Source organism: Nicotiana attenuata, unplaced genomic scaffold, assembly GCF_001879085.1.
Source record: "Nicotiana attenuata strain UT unplaced genomic scaffold, NIATTr2, whole genome shotgun sequence".
Classification (NCBI taxonomy): domain Eukaryota; kingdom Viridiplantae; phylum Streptophyta; class Magnoliopsida; order Solanales; family Solanaceae; genus Nicotiana; species Nicotiana attenuata.
Genome location: NW_017672091.1, coordinates 136059 through 156477, shown reverse-complemented (window position 1 = coordinate 156477; position 20419 = coordinate 136059). Strand labels below are relative to the sequence as shown.

At 37.9% G+C, this 20419-nt stretch overlaps 1 protein-coding gene across 1 annotated transcript in view; it reads right to left on the bottom strand.

The window, feature by feature from the left end:
* LOC109211749 (protein PHOTOPERIOD-INDEPENDENT EARLY FLOWERING 1) overlaps positions 1 to 20039 on the bottom strand; it is a 29389-nt gene extending 9350 nt beyond the window's left edge. Inside the window, exons 1-18 of the mRNA XM_019375322.1 lie at positions 19885 to 20039; positions 13714 to 13807; positions 12087 to 12167; positions 11887 to 11994; positions 11674 to 11754; positions 11485 to 11573; positions 11123 to 11268; positions 10972 to 11033; positions 9353 to 9488; positions 9070 to 9141; positions 8921 to 8988; positions 8698 to 8832; positions 8151 to 8201; positions 7834 to 7902; positions 7621 to 7683; positions 4204 to 7546; positions 3828 to 3892; positions 3645 to 3709 (exon numbers count right to left, since the gene is read on the bottom strand). Coding sequence (XP_019230867.1) covers positions 3645 to 3709; positions 3828 to 3892; positions 4204 to 7546; positions 7621 to 7683; positions 7834 to 7902; positions 8151 to 8201; positions 8698 to 8832; positions 8921 to 8988; positions 9070 to 9141; positions 9353 to 9488; positions 10972 to 11033; positions 11123 to 11268; positions 11485 to 11573; positions 11674 to 11754; positions 11887 to 11994; positions 12087 to 12167; positions 13714 to 13773 — 4694 coding nt within the window. The 5' untranslated portion in view covers positions 13774 to 13807; positions 19885 to 20039. The remainder of the gene's footprint in view (positions 1 to 3644; positions 3710 to 3827; positions 3893 to 4203; positions 7547 to 7620; positions 7684 to 7833; positions 7903 to 8150; positions 8202 to 8697; positions 8833 to 8920; positions 8989 to 9069; positions 9142 to 9352; positions 9489 to 10971; positions 11034 to 11122; positions 11269 to 11484; positions 11574 to 11673; positions 11755 to 11886; positions 11995 to 12086; positions 12168 to 13713; positions 13808 to 19884) is intronic.
* Between the last annotated feature and the right edge of the window lie 380 nt (positions 20040 to 20419).

Sequence of the window (20419 nt, the reverse complement as noted above, 5' to 3'; positions counted from 1 at the left end):
TATCATAGCATCATACAAAGCAGGGAAACATGATACAGAAAATGATTTTTCGAAGTAAAATATTCATCACGTAAAACATTTTACGTTATAGAAGGTTAAAAAAGCTTCTGAAAAGAAAGAAGAACAAATATAATCTCTTGCTTAAATAAGGAAGAAAGAATAAGTTTTTGATACACAAAAATTAGTTGATTTCGGATTCCTAAATATTAGAAAATATTTATATGACAATTCCTAAATATAAGAAAAACAATTGAATGATTATTTTATCTAGTGCGAAATCTACTTTTAAAGGATAAAAAAAGCAAACGACATTTTGCTAAGTGACTTCGCGCTTTTAATATAATATATCTATCTAGATAGATATATCAAGCATTGCATTTTCCGGAAAATTCAAATTAGCTTCTCTTGATATTAAAGTCTTAAGTGTTCTCTCGCACCCCAAAGGTAGCATTGACGAGCCCCGGCGATCCCCAACTTGTTTATCTAGCTAGCTTTTTCCAACAACAACAAACCAGTGTAATCCCACAAGTGAGGTCTAGGGAGGATAATGCGTACGCAGAGTCGCAGACCTTATCCCTACCTTGTGAGGGTAGAGAGGTTTATTTCCAGTAGACCCTCAGCTCAAGAAAAGATGACAAAAGAAGAGTGACAATAAGCAGTAGCAACAGCAAAATAAGATGATAAGATACCGAAACGAAAGAAACAACGGGCAGTGATAGACAATTAAGAATAAGAGAATACGAAAATAACACTACTACAACACGTAAGGAAAAGAAATGCGCTCGACTACCAACATATCTACCCTAATTCTCGACCTCCACCCTCCTGTCAAGGGTCATGTCCATGATAAGCTGAAGCTGCGTCATGGCTTGCCTGATCACATCTCCCCAATACTTCTTAGGCCTACCTCTACCTCTCGTCGATCCCACCAAAGGCCAACCTCTCTCACCACCTCATTGGGGCATATGTGCCTCTGCTTTTCACATGCTCGTACCATCTCAGCCTTCTTTCCGCATTTTGTCCACCACGGAGACCACTCCCACCTTGTCCCGAATATCTTCATCCTTAATCTTATCTCGCATGGTGTGCCCACACATCCATCTCAGCATTCTACTACTATCATCTTCTAGACATAGGAGTTCTTGACTAGCCAACATTCCACCTCACATATCATGGTCGGTCTAACCACCACTCTATAGAACTTATCCTTAAGTTTAGGTGGCACATTCTTATCACACAAAATACCAAATGTGCACTCATGGACGAGTGTAGTACCGCTGTGAGAGAATGATAAAGATCAAGAGGAAGAATGACAATTAAGCACTACACCATAATTAGTGAAGTAAAGAACAAGAGAGTTTTTGAAGGCAAACATTTTATTGCACACTGATAATTTACAAGGAGAGAATTCAATGATCCTCTTGGATCCCCCTTTTATAAGTGAAGGAGGTAGCTTCAAGACTCAATAATACATCCAGTGACCTCATTGCTTACCTCAAAGGGTGATAATGGTCGACAAAGACTTAAAGTAAAGTAAAGAGTAAAGACAAAGGGGTGGGGTCCTAATATCCCTCAATTATTTAATAAGACTCCAAATACCTAAAAGTCCGTAGATGACTTAAAGTAAAGCCACCAAGACTTTTGAAAAAGGCATAAAGTAGAAGATGACCGAAAATGACCCAATATTATAATAATCCATACGAATTCAAAACTTTGGGGTCCGCATGGAGAGATAAGATTCCTTAGGGATAAGGATTCTTCATCTCTTCTGTCTTTTTGTTCATATGTACACCTTTGTAGACCTGCTAGATGTGCATGATGGCGTAGACGGCTTTGTGGTGTACCCTATTCAATCCACCAGTCATCTCCATGAAGACACTTGTATCTATTCTTATTTTTCTGTCTTCGTCTTTCTGACCTTTCCCCCTGTTTTCCTTTTCTTTTGGGGAGTCCCTTTTAGCATTTTCAAGCAGCGTTGTAGTTTTCATGAGTGCCACAATTTCTGCTTCTTCAGAACTGGTTCTGTGAATTTGTGCTAAAGGCAAAGTATCAATCTTACTGAATTGATTAAAAATTTTGGTGTTATGGTATCAGCAAGAAAATGATTCTTGCTCAAGAGAAAATTGAATTCTTGGGTATGGAATTCACTCAAGGTTCATTTAGTCCAGGTCCTCATATACCAAAAGAGCTTCTCAATTTTCCGGATAAAAATCTCTCGGTCAAGCATATCCAACAATTCTTGGGAGTTGTTAATTCTCAGAATTATTACTCCTCTAAGTAATATGTTGAAAAAGAAACCACCAGTTTGGAGCAAGGAGCAAGATGAGGCAGTCAAACAACTGAAACCAATTATCTCAGCAACTCAAAACACTCCACATTCCATCCAATGGAAAGAAAGTGTTGCAGACAGATGCAAGTGATCAGTATTGGAGTGCAGTACTTTTTTTTTTGACGAAGTAATAAGTTTTCATTAAAGGCATCAAGAAGATGCAGACAAAAATTTACCAGAAGGAAAAAGGTGACTGCTCAAATACAAAGATTAATCTATAACTAGAGAGCATACACCTTCCAAAAGGTGTTCCCAGCTAGATACAGGAGATTTGTTGAGCCAGCTAAATAAATCCACTAAACATTTAGCTTTAAGAGCATGATTTGAAGTTGAGATCCCATCAAAACACCTACGGATTCGTTCATTCCATATACACCAAAAGATTGAAGCAGGTACCATTAACCATGTCTTTTTGATGGGTTTTCCAACTTTCCAAGAGCACCAACTTTCATAGGCATCTTTGATGGAGTTAGGCATGACCCAGGCTATCCCAAAAATTGACAGGAACATGTTCCAAATGTCTGCTGCTACTGGACAATGCAGAAACAACTCATTCCCTCGGCCAATGTAAGACACTTAATCCCCAAGCCCACCCGTAAGTTCGAGACCGGGCATCATGTGTCTCGATAATACAACATGCGGACCCAACGTTGGATAAACCAAGAATAGGGATGGATTTGACTCTAATACCATCTTGGGCGTCACTCAACCTTAAATACTAGCTTGAAAGGTGAGGATTGTACAAACCCATACAAGAAGAAAATAATACATTCCCAATTATACCACTTTATTACTGAACAGGTATAATCAACCTCCTTTAAGTGGAAAGCCCTCATCCAAAGTTCTTATTTTTTGATAAGGTAAAGTTTATCGATAAAAGTACCAAGATGGTATAGAAAATTACCTAAAGGAACAGACATCTACACAACAAAGCCCTCATCCAAAGCTCATTCCATCAAACCACAATAATCCATTGAATTAAATCACTATATATAACACAAAAGCTCCGGAAGAGATCTCGCAAAGCACGAGGAAAGAAGAAACAGCGAATCTCACTATGTATGCCCTAACTACTAATGACACAAAAATATTGATACATGGAGGCACAAATGACATCCTACAACAAAGGGGTAGAAGCTAGATAAAGTCAAGTAAGATAATTGACAATCAAGACTCCAAAAGAAAAGATAAGGAATAGTAAAGATTCAGAATAGAAGAAGAAAGACATGCAGACTCTTAATTATCTCAGAAAGAAAACACAAAAGAAATGAAGGAATTATAGGAAACACTTCTTATTATTACAGGAATCACTTACCCCATCGAGTTCTCATATTCTGCAAGCTCCTTTTCTTTAGCTTCAGCTTCCAGTTCCTCCATCAACTGTCATATTATTAGGTAAGTTGTTCCAAAAGAACAGATGTGAAACCTTCAGATTTTATAAAGGACAAAAGAGGAAGGGTGACAGGAGAATGACCCAAAGTATCATAAAATTACTGACCTGATGTTGAGCCAAAGCCTCAACCTGCTGTCTGTATACCTCAGTTGCAAAATCAGCATCCCATCCTGACATTAACGGGAATGTTATTCATTTAAAGCACATTCTTAAATGCATATATTCAGCAAATTAAAATGCTTGCAACCTCAAATATCTAAGATAATTTTTGGTATAACTACCAGTAAAACATTTTTGTTTCAAATCATAATATTGATCCAATTAATGACCAGCATCGAAGGCCAAGTTTGATCATATTCCTCACATGTAAGACTACAAACTATTTTGGTCTGAAAATTTTCTTATATAGATTGCTAGGTCAAATATTTACTCGAAACAATTACAAAGACAAACAGTTATGAAGGGGTTAAGATAAGCTTACTTTCGTAAACTAAAGGTTCTTCATCATCATCAATCTCTGCTTCCATATCTTCCTTCAATTTCTCAATTCTATCCAATTCCCATTCAGTTTCTTCAAAATGACCTTGTGACTCAAGCGCTGTCTTGTCTATGATAGGGTCCCATAACTCCAGAAAACGTACAGCATACCGATCAATTGGACGTAACTGACTCTCAAAAGACAAGATAGCTTGTCCTGCAGCAGCAGCTGCTGCTGCCATCTGTTTGACATCGGCCAACATGTCAATGTCATCATCCTTACCAGCAAAAGTAATTGCTTGTTCTTTTAATAAATTACTAGCATTTGACATAACCACAAGTTCTTTGCTTGATGTTGTAACCGGGACTTCATGATCAGCAGGCTCATCAGCCTTCATCTCATCATCATTACCAAGTTCATCATCTTCCAACCTACCAATTGCTTCTTCAGTGAACTCCTGATTGTCTACTGCCTCTTCCTGTTCAACTTTCTTCAGAGCCATGTAATCTGCCTCATCTTCTACATTTTGCAGAGCAGCCTCCACATCAGCATTAGAGAGCTGAACCTCAGTAACATTGCTATCTTTCTCTCCTTCAATGTTCTTTAAGGAAACTGTTCTGTGGCCCGAGAACAATTCCATTGGATCCAGTTTCTTGAAGAATTCAGTGTTGTAACTTCCACCCTGTATAACCAAATCATCCAGAGCTCGCTTCTGGTTTGCTTTTTTCAAAATATTCTCTTCAATGGTGCTCTCACTTATCAATCGATAAATATGTACTTCACGAGTCTGACCTATTCTATGACAGCGATCTTGAGCTTGTTGATCCATAGCTGGATTCCAGTCGCTATCATAAAAGATGACTGTGTCTGCCCCCACCAAGTTGATGCCAACTCCACCACTACGGGTTGATAAAATAAAAAGGAAAATCTTTGGATTTGTGTTGAACCGTTGCATCAAAGTTTGTCTCTGTTCAGGCAGAGTAGAACCATCCAGACGCATGTAAGTGTAACCATACAAATTAATGAAAGCTTCTAAAACATCAAGCATCTTTGTCATTTGGGTGAAAATTAGTGCACGGTGACCTTCTGATTTTAATCGCCTCAACAAACCTGCAAGCTCCTGCAGCTTTCCACAGTCAAATTGTATGAGCCGCCTATCTGGAAAGTAGACTTGCCTTCTAACAATGGCTGGGCGAAAAGGAGTGAGAAGCGGAGAGAGAACCTTAGAAGATCTCTCCTTAAAGGTTGGACTGAAAAATACGGAAGTACCTGGTTTACTGCACCAGCAAGCAGGTGCTGGGGAACGTGCAGCAGGGATTGCAAACATGAAAGTCTCAACCTGATCAGCCATTCTTTGGAATCTCTCAACTGGCGACAGTATCAATTCCGCAAGCCTAGAGGAGTACAGGTATGACATAGGATTACTTTTCTGACAGTAAATACCGTGAACAGGATGTTTCACAGTAACAATCTCCCGAAGGCTTGTTGAATATACAGGTTTCCGCTTACACTTGATGGAATTCCACCATGCAATAGATGCCGCTCTCTCCTTTGCTTCTCTTAGCCTCTCCTCAGCAAGTGCCTTTTGGATCTCTTCAAATATGTTTGTCCCGTGAAACTTCTTATTCCGTTTAAGTACTACTGAAGTTTCTTCACCGTGAATTTGAGACACACGATCCTCAATCAAGCTTGAAGGGGTCGCAATGGATTGAACATCATGACTCTCCCAAGAGGTCATTGAAAAATCAAGATGTGTAAACAACAACCCCAAAGCCCCAAGATTGACAGTTGAAAAGACACCATGCGACAGCATCGAGCAAATGGAAGAACTCAAGTGCATATCAATACCACTCATATCAAAGGAGCTCACTATTGGACGTCCTTCAAATAAATCAGGGTGATTGCACACTTTGCGAAGTTGCATTATAACACTTATCATCCCAAAAAAATTTGTACTAGCGAGAGTAGCTTGTGTCTCCGAACTGGCAATAAAATCTTCATACAAGTTACGCTGCCTCCTTGATAGCTTACAATAAATGACGTGCTCATGTTTTGAAGGAAGCTGCTTCTCCACATCCCTCTTCAACCGGCGGAGAATAAAGGGACGAAGGACATTATGCAAGCGATCAACAACTTCCTTATTAACCTTTTCTTGTCCCTCAACCATTCCAGATATAGGATTACAGAACCAATCTTTGAATTCCTGATGAGATTGAAAAATATGTGGCATCAAGAAATGCATTAGAGACCACAGCTCCATGAGATCATTCTGCAATGGTGTACCAGTCAAAAGAATACGCCGTTTTGAGTTAAAATTGAGAAGCGTTTGCCATCTTTGCGATTTCCAATTCTTTATTAGATGAGCTTCATCTAAAATCAAGTACTTCCACTTCTTACGCTTGAAAACTTTGGAGTCCTGTATAACAAGTCTGTAAGTTGTGATACACATATGAAACGAGTTTGGCTTCAACCAACCTTGCCTTTTAATCTTTCGCTCTTTTGCACTGCCAAAATATGTCAAAATTTTGAAAGCAGGACACCATCTAAGAAACTCAGTCTCCCAGTTTAGCATGACACTAGTTGGGACAACAATAAGATGAGGGCCCCATATTCCTTTTTCACATGCTAGGTGAGCAAGAAGAGCAATTGTCATGATAGTCTTCCCCAAACCCATTTCATCTGCTAGGATCCCATTAAGTTTCTTCTCATACATGGTTACAAGCCAGTCCAAACCAATATGTTGATACTCACGAAGGGGAAATTTTAGAAGGAAGGGGAACTTAGTCCGCACTTTGGTTGTTGAGAAGGTGTTACCCGTTGGTTGTGCTGATCTGGCAGCAGCTGCTGCATCAGCAATTATATCATCACTCTGCCTTTCTTCCCCTGCTTTATCCATGCTTCCAACTTCCTTTTCTTCTATCTCAGCGACTGTAGTGGGCAGTACATTGTTTGGTCCATCATTTACTTGACTGGGTTCAGATTCATTTTTTGCTAGTGATTCTGAAAAATCCTCACTCTTCCTTTCTTCCCCTGTTTTAGCCATGCTTCCAACTTCCCTTTCTTCCGTCTCAGTGACTGTAGTGGGCAGTAAATCACTCGGTCCATCATTTACTTGATTGGGTTCAGATTCATTTTTTGCTGGCGATCCCGAAAAATCCTCACTCTGCCTTGCTTCCCCTGTTTTATCCATGCTTTCAACTTCCCCTTCTTTTGTCTCAGTGACTGTAGTGGGCAGTACATCACTCGGTCCATCATTTACTTGACTCAGTTCAGATTCATTTTGTGCTGTTGAAGCAGACGCATATGATTCAGAATCGTCCCCCACATTTTCATCAGTATCATAATCCTAACAAGCGAAAGGTGATAGTGGTAAGAATAAAATGTAAACCAAGCCCTACAGAAGAGGAGAGCACCACATACCTCTTTATACCTAGCAAGGAGCTCATCTAAAGGAAGTTCGCTCTCCTTCTGCAACAGTGCAATCTGAAAATTGGGAATTTAGCACAAGAAATCAAACGAGATGTTCAACCATTTTGAAGTTCCATTACGCGTCAGGGGAAAACTGGACCAGGTCTATGTTTAATGGAAAGCATCAGAATTTCAGTTATGAAGGTCAAAAGAGTGAGTTTTTACCTCATCTGCAGAATCATTTGACTCTGCCTTTGCCAATTCTTCCTCCTCTGACATAGTTGTTTCATCATCCTATCAATACCACGCAACGTAATTAAATATTTAAGCAATCTCAAAGTCTAGATAAGGCAACAGAAGCTATTAGCCACAAATATTTAAGCAATCTCAAAGTCTAGATAAGGCAACAGAAGCTATTAGCCACAAATTCGTCTCGGAAATTAGAGAACACTATAAAAAATGAACTGTAAAATGATGAAACTTTGTCGCAGACAAGTTGAAGCTCTCCAACCAACTGAACAATATAGCAGTTATTGCCTTACCATATTATATTCTTTATCTTCACCAACAGCAAGGACATAATCATCATCATCCTACATAAAATGGAGAAAAATGGAGAAGGGTATGAAAAACTGAAGATACTCATCATGATGCATACTAAGGAGACCAACCAAACCAACTTCTAATATAAAAACACTGCATTCCATGAAAATGCGAGATGAAAATATATTCACACTCGAAGCTCCCTCCAAAATCTTGATATTCAATACTCAAATGCTATCATCAATTGGGCCCGCATTGAAGGAGGACCACAGAAGTGTAGCTTCTCTATGAAAAAGCAATAAATCGTACTTGATGATCAAGCATCACGTTAAAATTCCAAAAACGAATATACACAAACATCCATATTGCAAAGCATAGTTTTTTAATGATAAGTAATGCAAGCGGTAAATTAAGTTGAACTAAGTTGTCTTGGATGTTAGCTAAAGAAAAATTTCTGCAGAGTACTTCTTGAACCAGCGTTGCAATATTGATAATTTGATAATGAGAGGTTTAATAAGAAGAAAGTTGTTAGATAAGCATCTTCACCTGTTCATCATTAAAGACACCTAACAAATTAACTTTGTCTAACTCTTGATACTTCTTCGGAGGATTTTTTAGCTTGTTTTGCCCTAGGTCAGGATACTGGTTATTTGGTACTGATAAGACGCCATTACTTTCAACCTGCAAGTACCAGAAAGCATATATATCACCTTGACCACTTACCTCGTTATAGAAGTCAAAGCAGTAACCATAAACACATACAACTTACAGAACGACGACCAGAAATTGCAGGTGAGCAACCCCCGTTGGTCTCAATAGCAACATCGTCATCTCTACCTGTACAACATCATTATTTGAATTCATGGAGAGTTCCATGACTTTATAATTAGCAATACACAAAGTGGCAGATCCACTCACATTTATCACTGTCCTCGCCAGAACTGACTGTAACATCTGTACCACTCTTCTCTGGGCTACAATCTCTGCTAGCTGAAAGTTCAGAACAATTAAACTAAATCAAACACATAGTTTAGATGATACTTCACAAAAATCATGGGATTATCCTAAAACAAGGAGACATAAGACAAGATAGTTCATTTTCCTCCCAACAGTCAGATGATACAGAAAGTTGTCAAATTTGAAAGATGGAAGAGGCATGAATGTGAAATACTTTAGCATAACTCAATCAGCCATATTGTACCTTCCCCAACTGCATAATGCTTAAGAAGCTCCTCAAGAGGTAGATCCATTTCATTTTGTAAAGCAGCTAACTCTTCTTCCCTTTCTTCTTTAGTTATAACAGCCTCATCTTCTTCAATGGTATGCTCGTCATCTTCCTAAAGCAGCATCAACATACATGAAAATATTGTTTATAGTACAAAATTAGCAGAACCGCAACAGACTTTGTAATATCCCCCCCCCCCCCCCTAAACAATAATGGTTCACATGGCTATAACTCAAAACCAGAGAAGTTAATAAGGAAAAAGACAATCAATTAAGCCATAGGAACAGATAAAGGACCACATCAATACTTCAGATTAATCAAATGAATAAACGATGTTGATAAGAGCCCCCTTCTCAAACCCAACCCAGAAAAGACGAGGGAGCTCAATTCGCTTAATCACTACAAAGATTGGTAACTCATCAGAGACTTCTATAGTCTACATACGACTTGTAAGTACAGAAGTCAAAGCAACATGGTTTTTGACTTGACCAATGCAATAGATAATATACCATAACACAAATCTCTGGTACATCAGCTCCAGAGCTGAATGATATCCTACCAACAACGACTACCAATGATTTCATAGAAATCAGATGATTGCAGTCAAATCTTTATCCCAAAAAAATGGTTGCAGTCAGATCCCTGTTCGGTTCTCAACCTAAAAAATGCCAGAACAAGAGTGAAGCTACACAGAAATAGAAAACAACAGTCAATTTCAAATCATCTCCCCACTATGTGTGAGTGTGCACAGAGGTTGTATGTTTTCATACTCCTTGAATTCCTTTATACAAGGTACTTGAACTTTCTAAATACCAAATTATTGTTTCTTGCTTTGGATGTTTAAGGCTAAAAGATGGTAAAATTAAAATTTTGCACACTATTTGAAGTAGCTGGAGGTAAATTCCTGACACTTGAGTTCTGGAACAAAAAGACTAATCTAGTATAAGAAGGCTTCATCCTTGACATTCTTCACGAAAAAAGATCGTCCATGATGAAAATAATGAGTGCTCAAAAAATTCAACATTATATGTTATGACCTTGGTTATGAGAATCCACACAACTGCTTCAAGAAATTAAAGGTCTGAAACGACTGGCGCCCCATAAAGTTATTGCCTGCCATTTGGATTAGATGATTGCATTAACATGTATCAATAATGTTATACTCTGCAAGGTCATCTAAGTACATTTTAATTCGCCATAAAGATCAACATATTGATTTGGTCTTATTTGCAAACAAAATCAAGCTCTATTCAGGGCTTTGATATCAATTGTGCAGCACAAACACCACCCTTCGGAACAAAGAGAGGGGGCAGAGAGGAAGAAAATTCTCCAAAGCTTGTATCATCAGAAAATTGGCCTCAAAGCTAGTTTCCTAAAATTAGCTTACTATTCAAGCCACACAAAGTGCTATGATCACTACTTTGGTTTCTAGCTCAAGTATAAATATTTCATTCTGCTCCTCGCATTCAAGTATTTCATGAATACATGTCAAACACCTTTCCAATGATAACAATGAGCGACTTGTAAGGCTTCAAGATCCTACTAACATAAATAAGCACAGTATCAAACTCCACTATTGCTAGTCAAAAGCTTACCATTTCGTCTTCAGACTGCAGATCAAAATCGTCATCAATATCACTACCAGTCGAATGAGATTCTGCAATTTCAGTTTAAGGAAGAAACTGAGGGGAGAATATTGCCAAAACGCTTGTCAATATTGGTCAGAAATCTAGTGAATGTACTTACGAAGATTTTCTCCAACACGATCCTTTACATCTCCTTCACTCCCATCTTTACATTGAATTCTCAAGGCTTCTGGTGCAGACAAAGAATTGGTTCGTTTGCTAGTAGTTGGTGAACTTACAAGGTTCTCTGCAAGCATTGTTGAGTACCTGCGATAAACACAAGAAGAATGCCTAATCGTGTTATTCATTAGGTCAATCGATCACTCAATCAATAAACTAAACCTCAATTCATAGCTATCAGGGCTGATCATGTTGTTCATTGTGTATACAATTAGAACATCTTTTCTTAGCAAATAAGAGGGTCTTCCTAGCAATATAAATGGCGTCAGTAAAGCAGGATAGAAAAAGGGAAAAGGATTGAACCTTTCTGTTTGTCCAAGAAGGAACTCTAGCTGCTTGTCGAGTGCTTTCTTCTTCTTCTCATCCAGCTCCAATTGATGCTTGTAAAGAACCTGAAATAGGAAAAACATGGGAACAATCTCTGTCAAATCTCAAGATTACTTGGAGTGGAGAAAACAACTGCGTCAGAAAATTCTGCAGATAATGAATTACCAGCTTCTCTATTTTTAACCAGAACTTTTTGATGTCCTTTGAGATATTGAGTGCAACTTTTCGCAAACGCTGCTCTTCTTCCTGGTGACATATTATAGAAGAGAAATAGGCAAAATTTAGCAATGTAATTAGTAAAGAATGCAAAAATACTGAAGTTTTGGTTACTAAATATGACAATATTCACGTGCAGGGAGAAGAGAATAAAACACCAACCTTAACTCTCTTTTCTCCCCGTGTCGCCTGATCAAGCATTCCCTTGCTAGCTCGTATAGCAACCTTCTTTGCCTGAGCCAACTTCCACTTTCTCTCTGATTCAAAGTCCTGTAAATAAGATATGTTCCTTAGAATAACTTCATTGATATTAATCTAATAGCTTAAACAATTGCTCCTGAACTGGGGAGGACTTTCTATACCTTTGACAACCAGACCATCTCTTCCAGAACATGATCCCAGTGTGTTTTAGGTCGTCGAGGTTCTTTAGGTGCTTCAAGACCCTAAATACAAATCAAGAAAATAAGCAACGGAAACTGTAAAACACAAGTAACAAGGTACCCAGTGTTATCAAGAGGCGAAAAGCACAAAAAAGCTCTAAGGTCCATTGGGTCTTTAAGCGCAAAGCGCAAATAAAGTGTGGGTCTATGAAAAAAGGCGCAACGGGAGAAAAAGTAAAAATATGCATGTACAAAGAAATTGAACAAAAAAAATTCACGATAAAGTGAAATATCAATTGTTTAAGGTCGCCTTTTTTAGTCATGGGCAAGAAAAAGTAAGCCTTAGAGCTTTGATGTGACAGTAAAGCGCCCACAAAGCGAGGCGGAGCGCTCAACGTGTTTTGAGCCTCGCTTCAGGGCTTAAGCGCGCCTTTGACAACACTTAAGGTACCCCCTGATTATTCATTCATGTAGCTACCAGAGCTTATCCTATAAGACTATGATAGGACAATTATTACCTACCTATGACTGAACATATTCCATCAGTACATCCATACATCTAACCTACTAACTCGGTTGATCCTTTATGGGGATATCTGAAACTAACTTACTGATTAGGTAGATCCGTTTCAATTATATCTCTCAAGAGCAAGCAAGAACATGACCTATATCACACAATTGCTTGGGAAAAAAATTGGGTTCAATAGATTCTAACACCAGTGATTTGTATTATGTTCCACATTTTATCTTTCCATATTTTTTGAAATGTTCCACTAGAACTAGTGGTTTGTATTATGTTTCACATTTTATCTTTCCATATCCCCCATCCTTACTAACTAGGTCAAGAAAGAACCTCCTCTCTTATAGAATATTCTTAAGCTTCTTAAGCTACTTTTCTTTGGGAGTAGGATCTCTTCCTACGAGCTCATAGGAAGGCAAGGTTAGATAGTTCTTTCTTCTTTCTTTCGTTCTCGCTATTTCAAAGTGTGTTTTTTTGTCTATTTCTTTGTCGAGTATCACTAAGACTTGATTCCCTTGTGTGAACTTTAAATTAAGATACCCTTCAGGAATAAAGAACTGAAAACATCTTCTGCACATGACTGATTTACATGGAATTTCATCAATGTACTGTTGCACAATAGTGTATTCCACCCACTAGATGATTTCACTATAGTGCCTAAGTGCCATTTGCAGCTGAACTAGAATGCCTTTAAAATAGGTACATTTTGGCAACCAAGAAAATTCCAAATTACATGGCTGAAAAACCACTGCCAGGGTTTGGACTATCACTTAGATTTTCCTAGGTTCAGCAGTCCAATCCATTCACATTCTATGCATACTGCTATGCTAAGTTGCTAACATCATGGATACTTGCTCAGCCTAAGCACCAAAAAAGGAATAGTGTAAATCAAAAACAGTCCTCTCGCTTGCCCAAAACAGAAAAAAATAAAGAAAAAGACAAAAAGAAAAACAGCCCCATCCACTTTGAGAATGCAGATATAAAAGAAACTGGATCAATAAGAAAAAGGATTAACACAAATGAAAAATTCAGACTTCAGACGATAGCTTCTAAATATAAGAATGATTGCAACTAAGATCCAATTCATACCTTTGGACGCCGGACACGTATTTCATGGTCCGGCTTAGACTTATACCCTTTAGAAGCCATATATCTCAAGATACGTACACCATGATTCCGGCTTCTACACATGTAAAAGGGAAATTAGCTACAAGCACAAACTTATCTCCATAACAAGGAAGAATATAGGAAATTAAAATGAATTCAAGAATATGGAAACACCTAGCTAAATTAGATCAAACACAGTATGTAGGTATAGTTTATAAACAACTACCAAAGGGGAAGATCTAACTAGCGCCATCTACCCAACAACAAAGGTTCAAAAACGAAAAATATGCAAAAAGGACCCACTGCATACGAATTTGTTATCATTATTTTGTTTCCCCAGTGAGAAGTAAAGATCCCAAGCATTTTTCAACATAAGTGAAGGGACTGTCAATTGTCTGGAACACATTCAGAACCTAATTAATAGATCAAGTCCTGGCCAGTATGATGGTAAATGACATTGCAAGGCTTATGAAGCAATCCTCACTTGGACCCTTCAGGAGGCACCAGATTATGATCTTATCAAGGATAAGCGAGGCTAGTTGTTTTCTCCAGATAAGCAAAGCTAGGGAAGATTACATGGATGCTTTCACATTATCCATTGTGGTGGGCGACAGAAGAAAAACGGGTTTTGCATGATTCATGGCTCGGACACTTCCCCTATTCTCTACCGTTGTTCCATCTCTCAGAATGCAGTGATTGGCACACAAGAAAAGGGACGGTCCATACCACTCAGAAGAAATCTCAACGATTCGGAATTCAAGGACAACATGCAGTTGATCCTTCTCCTCAATAATTCCTTTCCACAGAACTTCTGAGTACATCTTCTGGAAACCCCACACTAAAGGGCACTTATCTGTAAAAAGCTGCTACAACACCCTAACTATCTCACCCCTTGGTTTGGTTCCCTGGCCATGGAAACAATTCGAGCAATGCCCCTTACAAGGTCAAATGTGTCTCTTGGATTGTTGCAAAGGGCAAATGCCTCACATTGGATAACCACAAAAGAGGGGCTTCATATTATGCAATAGGTGCTCACTTTGCGAGGAGGGGGAAGAAGATAACCGTTCATTCCTTCGCTGCAGGAAATCTGGAAATTTGTTTTTATTATTCTCGAAATCTTATGGTGGATGCCAAGATCTACTTTGGACTTCCTCCTGCATAAAAAGGCTTGACTATTGCCTCTTCTAAAACATGGAATTCTGTCGTTGTCGCAGCTGTATGGCGGGTATTTGGAAGGCAAGACATGCACGAGTTTTTGAAGAGGAGAAAGACATTGTAGTTAAACTTAAATTCAACTGTATATCCTTGCTTAGTATTTCGTGCAACATGGCTGTGGCAAATCTGTTAGAGCCCAATCATGATTAACTTTATTAGTTCACTATACATTTTGTAATGTCCTTACATTTTGTATGTATCTTTATCAGTGTTCTCCTTATGCTATTTTACATCAAAAACCCCTTACTTTGCCTATCAAAAGGAAGAAAAATAGGGAACGTTCTGGGTTTTATTTTAAAACTAACTAGCTAGGTGAGAAGGATGCTATCACTCTCTTCTCATTTTAAGAAATTGTTCATTTCTGAACCATATATAGGAACTATCAACTGAGCACATCAAGTTTATTTACACAAACAAACATAAAAAAGTTCTCTCCAGTGGAACATTTTACAACGTAAAACAATAAAGATCATTAATTGAACAATCTTTTATATATTGTTCTTTTCCAATGCACTGATTGAAATGTACTGGTGGAAGCTGCTCCCTTATTGCATCTTCTGTTAACAGTTCCTTATAAATATCTCCCTCCCAGGATGCATACAAACCCCTAATCTTGAATACCCGTGCTTCTAGGTCCCTCTTTTCACAAGCTACCTCACTTAACAAATTACTTTATATATTGGTATCAGTAAGAGATAGTTTTTATTAATTACCAACAATAATTGCATGCTGCGCAGTATGTACAGGAAAGCTATTACATTACTTTACGCTCCCTCTGTGTCAATTTATGTGAACCTATTTGACTGGGCACGGAGTTTAAGAAAAGAGAGAAAACTTTTGAACTTGTGGTGTAAAAGGTAAATTGTTTCCAAATATGGAAAGGGATTATTCTTTTTTGGCACTAACTGAAAAGGAAATAGATTCACATAAATTGAAATGGAGGGAGTATATCTATAAGCAAATAGATAGCAACCAAGAAAGGCCCAACTTGTACACACAATGTATAGAACTTCAAAAATGACATATATATGCCCAAAGAATCTCAAAGAAACAAATCGACACGCAAGTCAAGACCCCCTGCTTTGTGTTAAGACAGCAGTATTATTCATTGTGTTAACTATGGATAATGGAAATCTCAATAAAATCTCTATCGTATTCTTAAAGAACTAAATCACCTGCTCAGCCGGAATACCAACGTCAAGCTCTTCAAAGAGCTCCATATTATGTGTCTAAGCCAGTAATTTAGCTACAGTACAATGCTCCTACTTTTTTTGGTTCAGGTAATCTTCCTGCATGAATCTCAATATCTCTTTATCTCGTGGTTGTGTTTGACTGTACAGTGAATAAAAAGTCACTTATTTTACTTACTTCACCCTCATCCTGCATCTAAATAGAATGTGCTAAAATGGAAAGAAAAACAAATAAGCAAAAGGAATTTGAAAAGTACATGGCTCCTTCAACCTACAAGAAACAATATATTGATGAAGTGTTTTCCTTCACTGAATTCTCACAGCGCCACGAAACCCAAAGATTTAGGAACTAGGAAGTAAGATCGAGTCCCTAAGCATTCAGATACACATGAAGCAGTCTACAGTTCCAGTATTTCAAGAGGTGGAACAAATATTAAACAAATAATTACGGAAAACACATGTGAAGAGATAAAGATGTGAATCAATCTTTATTATCCTAATCTAGCTAACCAAGAAGGAAAAAGAATCTCAATCGTGTAAACTCCAGTCTCCAGTTCATGCAGAACATGTTGACTCCGTTCCGAGTTGCATGACACTTTCTATTGTGGGATGTTACAAAACATTTGACAGCATACCAATAATAACATTATTCCATATAGTTCTCGCGGCTTTCAAGATTTCAAATTCATTTAATTATCCAAATTTTAAACTTTCGTATCTTTACTTTCCGAGCATTAGTTTCTATTTTAATACCTTTTTTGGTCCAGCTACTTTAATACTTTCTTTTACTAAAAAGCTCTAGGTGTGCATGTTCTATAGCAGGCCCAGTACTCCCTCCACCGATTTAACGCCACGGTTGTTTACTAGACATGGAGTTTAAGATTTTAAAAAATAGGAAGATCAGCTTAAATTATAAAATTTATTTTGTTTTTCTTGGTAGAATTAGTATCCAGTGTAAACAAATGTCCAGCTGCCAAAACACCAAAGTAGTAAATCAAATAGCCATCAGTCTGGAAGTATATGGTGTCTATGGAGCCATAATATTTAAAATCATAAAACCAAATAAGTATGCGGTCATGCAATGTGAGTCTTATTAAGCGTGAAACCTATCAAAAATCAATAAGTACATAAATCTTTAAGTTCTAAAATTGTTGGCCACTCATTACATCACTCTTTTATTGCAATATTTATGTTCATTTTTTTTTCCAAGATAAGGATATCTTGTGTTTTAGACATTTAGTTAAAAAGTTATTTCTTTTTTGACTCAAGTGATGGAAGCTTAGCAGAGTCAAATGCATAAGGGTCATGATTTCCTCACTTCTATTGCGGTTTCTAGGTTTATTTGTAATGATAGTACTGCTTCAGAAGTGACTTTATTAATGAAGCGGACGGAATGATCACAATCTCCTGACTCAGAGGGTACCAAATGCCAGATTTTATGACGTTCTTTAGGCACTTAAAGTTAAAATATCAGTATTTAGATCGCAATGGATCTAATTTATACTAAAAATGACCATGTCTTTTTATGTGTATCCTTAACAATTTCTGATTCTTGTATGTTTTCAGTGTGACGATAAGAAATATTTAATGGCCATTATGCTATTCAGTGAAGTGAAGTGATACACCAAATAACAGCCACCAGGAAATAAAACGAACGCACAAAGTAACACAATTAGTCTGAAATCAGAAAGGAGATCAAACCAAGTAATTAACCTCACATAACAAATTATGGGCGATGCTCTGACCATCCAAAGGTAAATATTAAAAGGGCACACATCAAAAATATATGCTTAAAGATCTGCAAATTTGCACCTTTGAACAAGGAATCCATCTACAAACCATGAAAACAGATTGGTTTTAGCAAATCCTATCAAATTGAAAGGAACATTCTGCTTGACTTAAGAGATATATGGTCATTGTTGCTAGGTTGGGTTATTGAACGCAGGCCTAAGGAGGGGACTTTCTGGTCTCTATCGATCACCAAAGATTGTTACTGGTCTAGCAATATCACTGTTTTTTAATGGTTTGAAATGTGTCCTTATTTCCCTCAGCTACAATAAGTTCATCTCAGATGGTCCTGGTAGGCCTATTTTCCTCTTTTTCCTGAAGATGTGACGGACAATATGGGAGCTATATTGAAATGGCATAAAGGGAATAGCTGAAAAGGCATGGAGATAAACAATTCGACACGGAAGGAACGGAGTATCCCAGGTTGTTACTGAATTTAATAGATCAGATGTTCCAAATGCCCATGCTCGATCTGTGGGGAAATTTACATCGAGCGGTGCTTACCATAGATCCAAATATTCAACTTACGCTTTCAACACAAGAGGGTATGCTTTAACAGCGTGCATCTAGACACTTGTTTACACGCTAGACACTTGTTTATCAGTCATGATTGAGAGGAAGAAGTAGACCGCTATGTTTTTCGGCTCTTCTACTGATTTTAGCTTCAGAATTCCAGATTGGAAGATATTTCCACCAAGATGAATGTCCATATATCATACTAGTTGCAACTATTTTCTTACAACATGAACATGATAAGCCTTCTTGTTGCATTAAAAGATTAGACCTTTATAGTTTATACTACTTTCTGCCCCCAAGTAAAAGAGCAACACCCTTCTGTCTTCTTCATAGGGACTGAGGAGGGGCCCATATATAGCCTCATCCATCGTTCTTTCCTTGAAAAAGGCAAGTGTTCTTCATCTTGAGATTCATGCAGCTGATAAGCGGACCCTATTCCTCTAATTTGTCCAATAGAAACTCTATGTCAGCTTGGGGTGGGGGAGCTTTCTTATGGTACTCCAGGATATTACATGCTCAAAAAAATCCTAATACCTAGGCAGCTTCATTGTGGGGAAACCCTATCTTAGGATTGCCCAAGATACTATGCACTATACTCTGTCCAAAGCGACCTTTTACAAAGGAGTGCCAATACCTCGAACGGGGTGACCTAGTGTTAACAACTTGAGAATCAAGGTTCCAATCACAGCAGAGATCACACTAGGTTAATTCTTCTCATATGCCTAAGCATTGTTGACTAGAGAGTTAAAGTGTACTCCCTCCGTCCAAATTTTTGTGGCATATTTTCCTTTTAGTCTCCTCCGAAGAGAATGTCAACTTTTTAAGAAATAGTTTCACTTTAAACTTCATCTTTTACCCCTAGTGAGATGATTTAAAGCCGTACAAATGCTTATGACTTGTTTAGACCACAAGCACAAAATTAGTTCTTTCTTTCTCAAAATCTGTAACCAGTCAAACACTGCCGCCCTAAACTGGGACGGAGGGAGTACTTGTGCTAGCTGGAGGTAGCACAAAACCAGTTGCATCCGCCGAGGTGTGTTCAAGCTGGCCTCAGACACCACCATTGTCAAAAAAAAACCAAAAAAAAAAGTGCCAAAAACTTGTGACTACTCAAAGATTTTACTTGCATGACCTTTACCCACTACCCCTTCTCTCAGCGCATATCAAATTTCTCACTAAATAAGAGTCCATCTTCAGACTTGAAAGAAGGATCTTTGACTTTTTTCGTACAGGAGTTCAAATGCAAGGATAAAAGCTCCAGAAAAAAACGTAAGAAATTAAATAATCGCGTCAAAAGAAAAGATAAAAGTCCGAAATTTCGAATCTAACGTGTACATGCAAAGTAGAAATTTCATAAAACGAAAAAATAGCAAAAATAAGACTTTACAGGCGGACGGGGAGCGAAGGGTTAGGGGGGAAGAGGTAATGAAGTTATCCGACTAACCTTTATCGGAAAAAGAAGACGAAACCGCCGGATAAAGGCGAGTGAAAAACGCCGGCGGGAGAAACCTCGGCAGCAACGGCGGCTACGCTACTAGCAGTGGGTGAGAATGAAAATTTCGCGACGGAGCTTCGATTAAAGGGAAAGTTTGGAATGGGACTGCTGAAACCAGATTTACCCCTTTTAGGATATTTATATGTGGGGCAAAAATGTCATTTGGATAAGTTTATAGGTGGACTACCCGACTCCCTTTTCTCAAAGCCGAACAAATGAGATTGTTCGGTATAACGTGATGATTCTGCACGGAATAACAGAGTAATACTGCTCATTTTTTATTTTTATATAACTAATTTTTCGGCACGTGTACGTCGAGTCATATAATATATATTTATATAAAATAATATAAATATAATTATAATAAAGTATTGATTAAATAATTATATGAAAAGAATAAAGTATAAGTTTCTAACAATATTGTGATTCGGGTATAGTCACTTATTTATCGAGGTCAAGATGATTGATCATATTGTCTGAACCT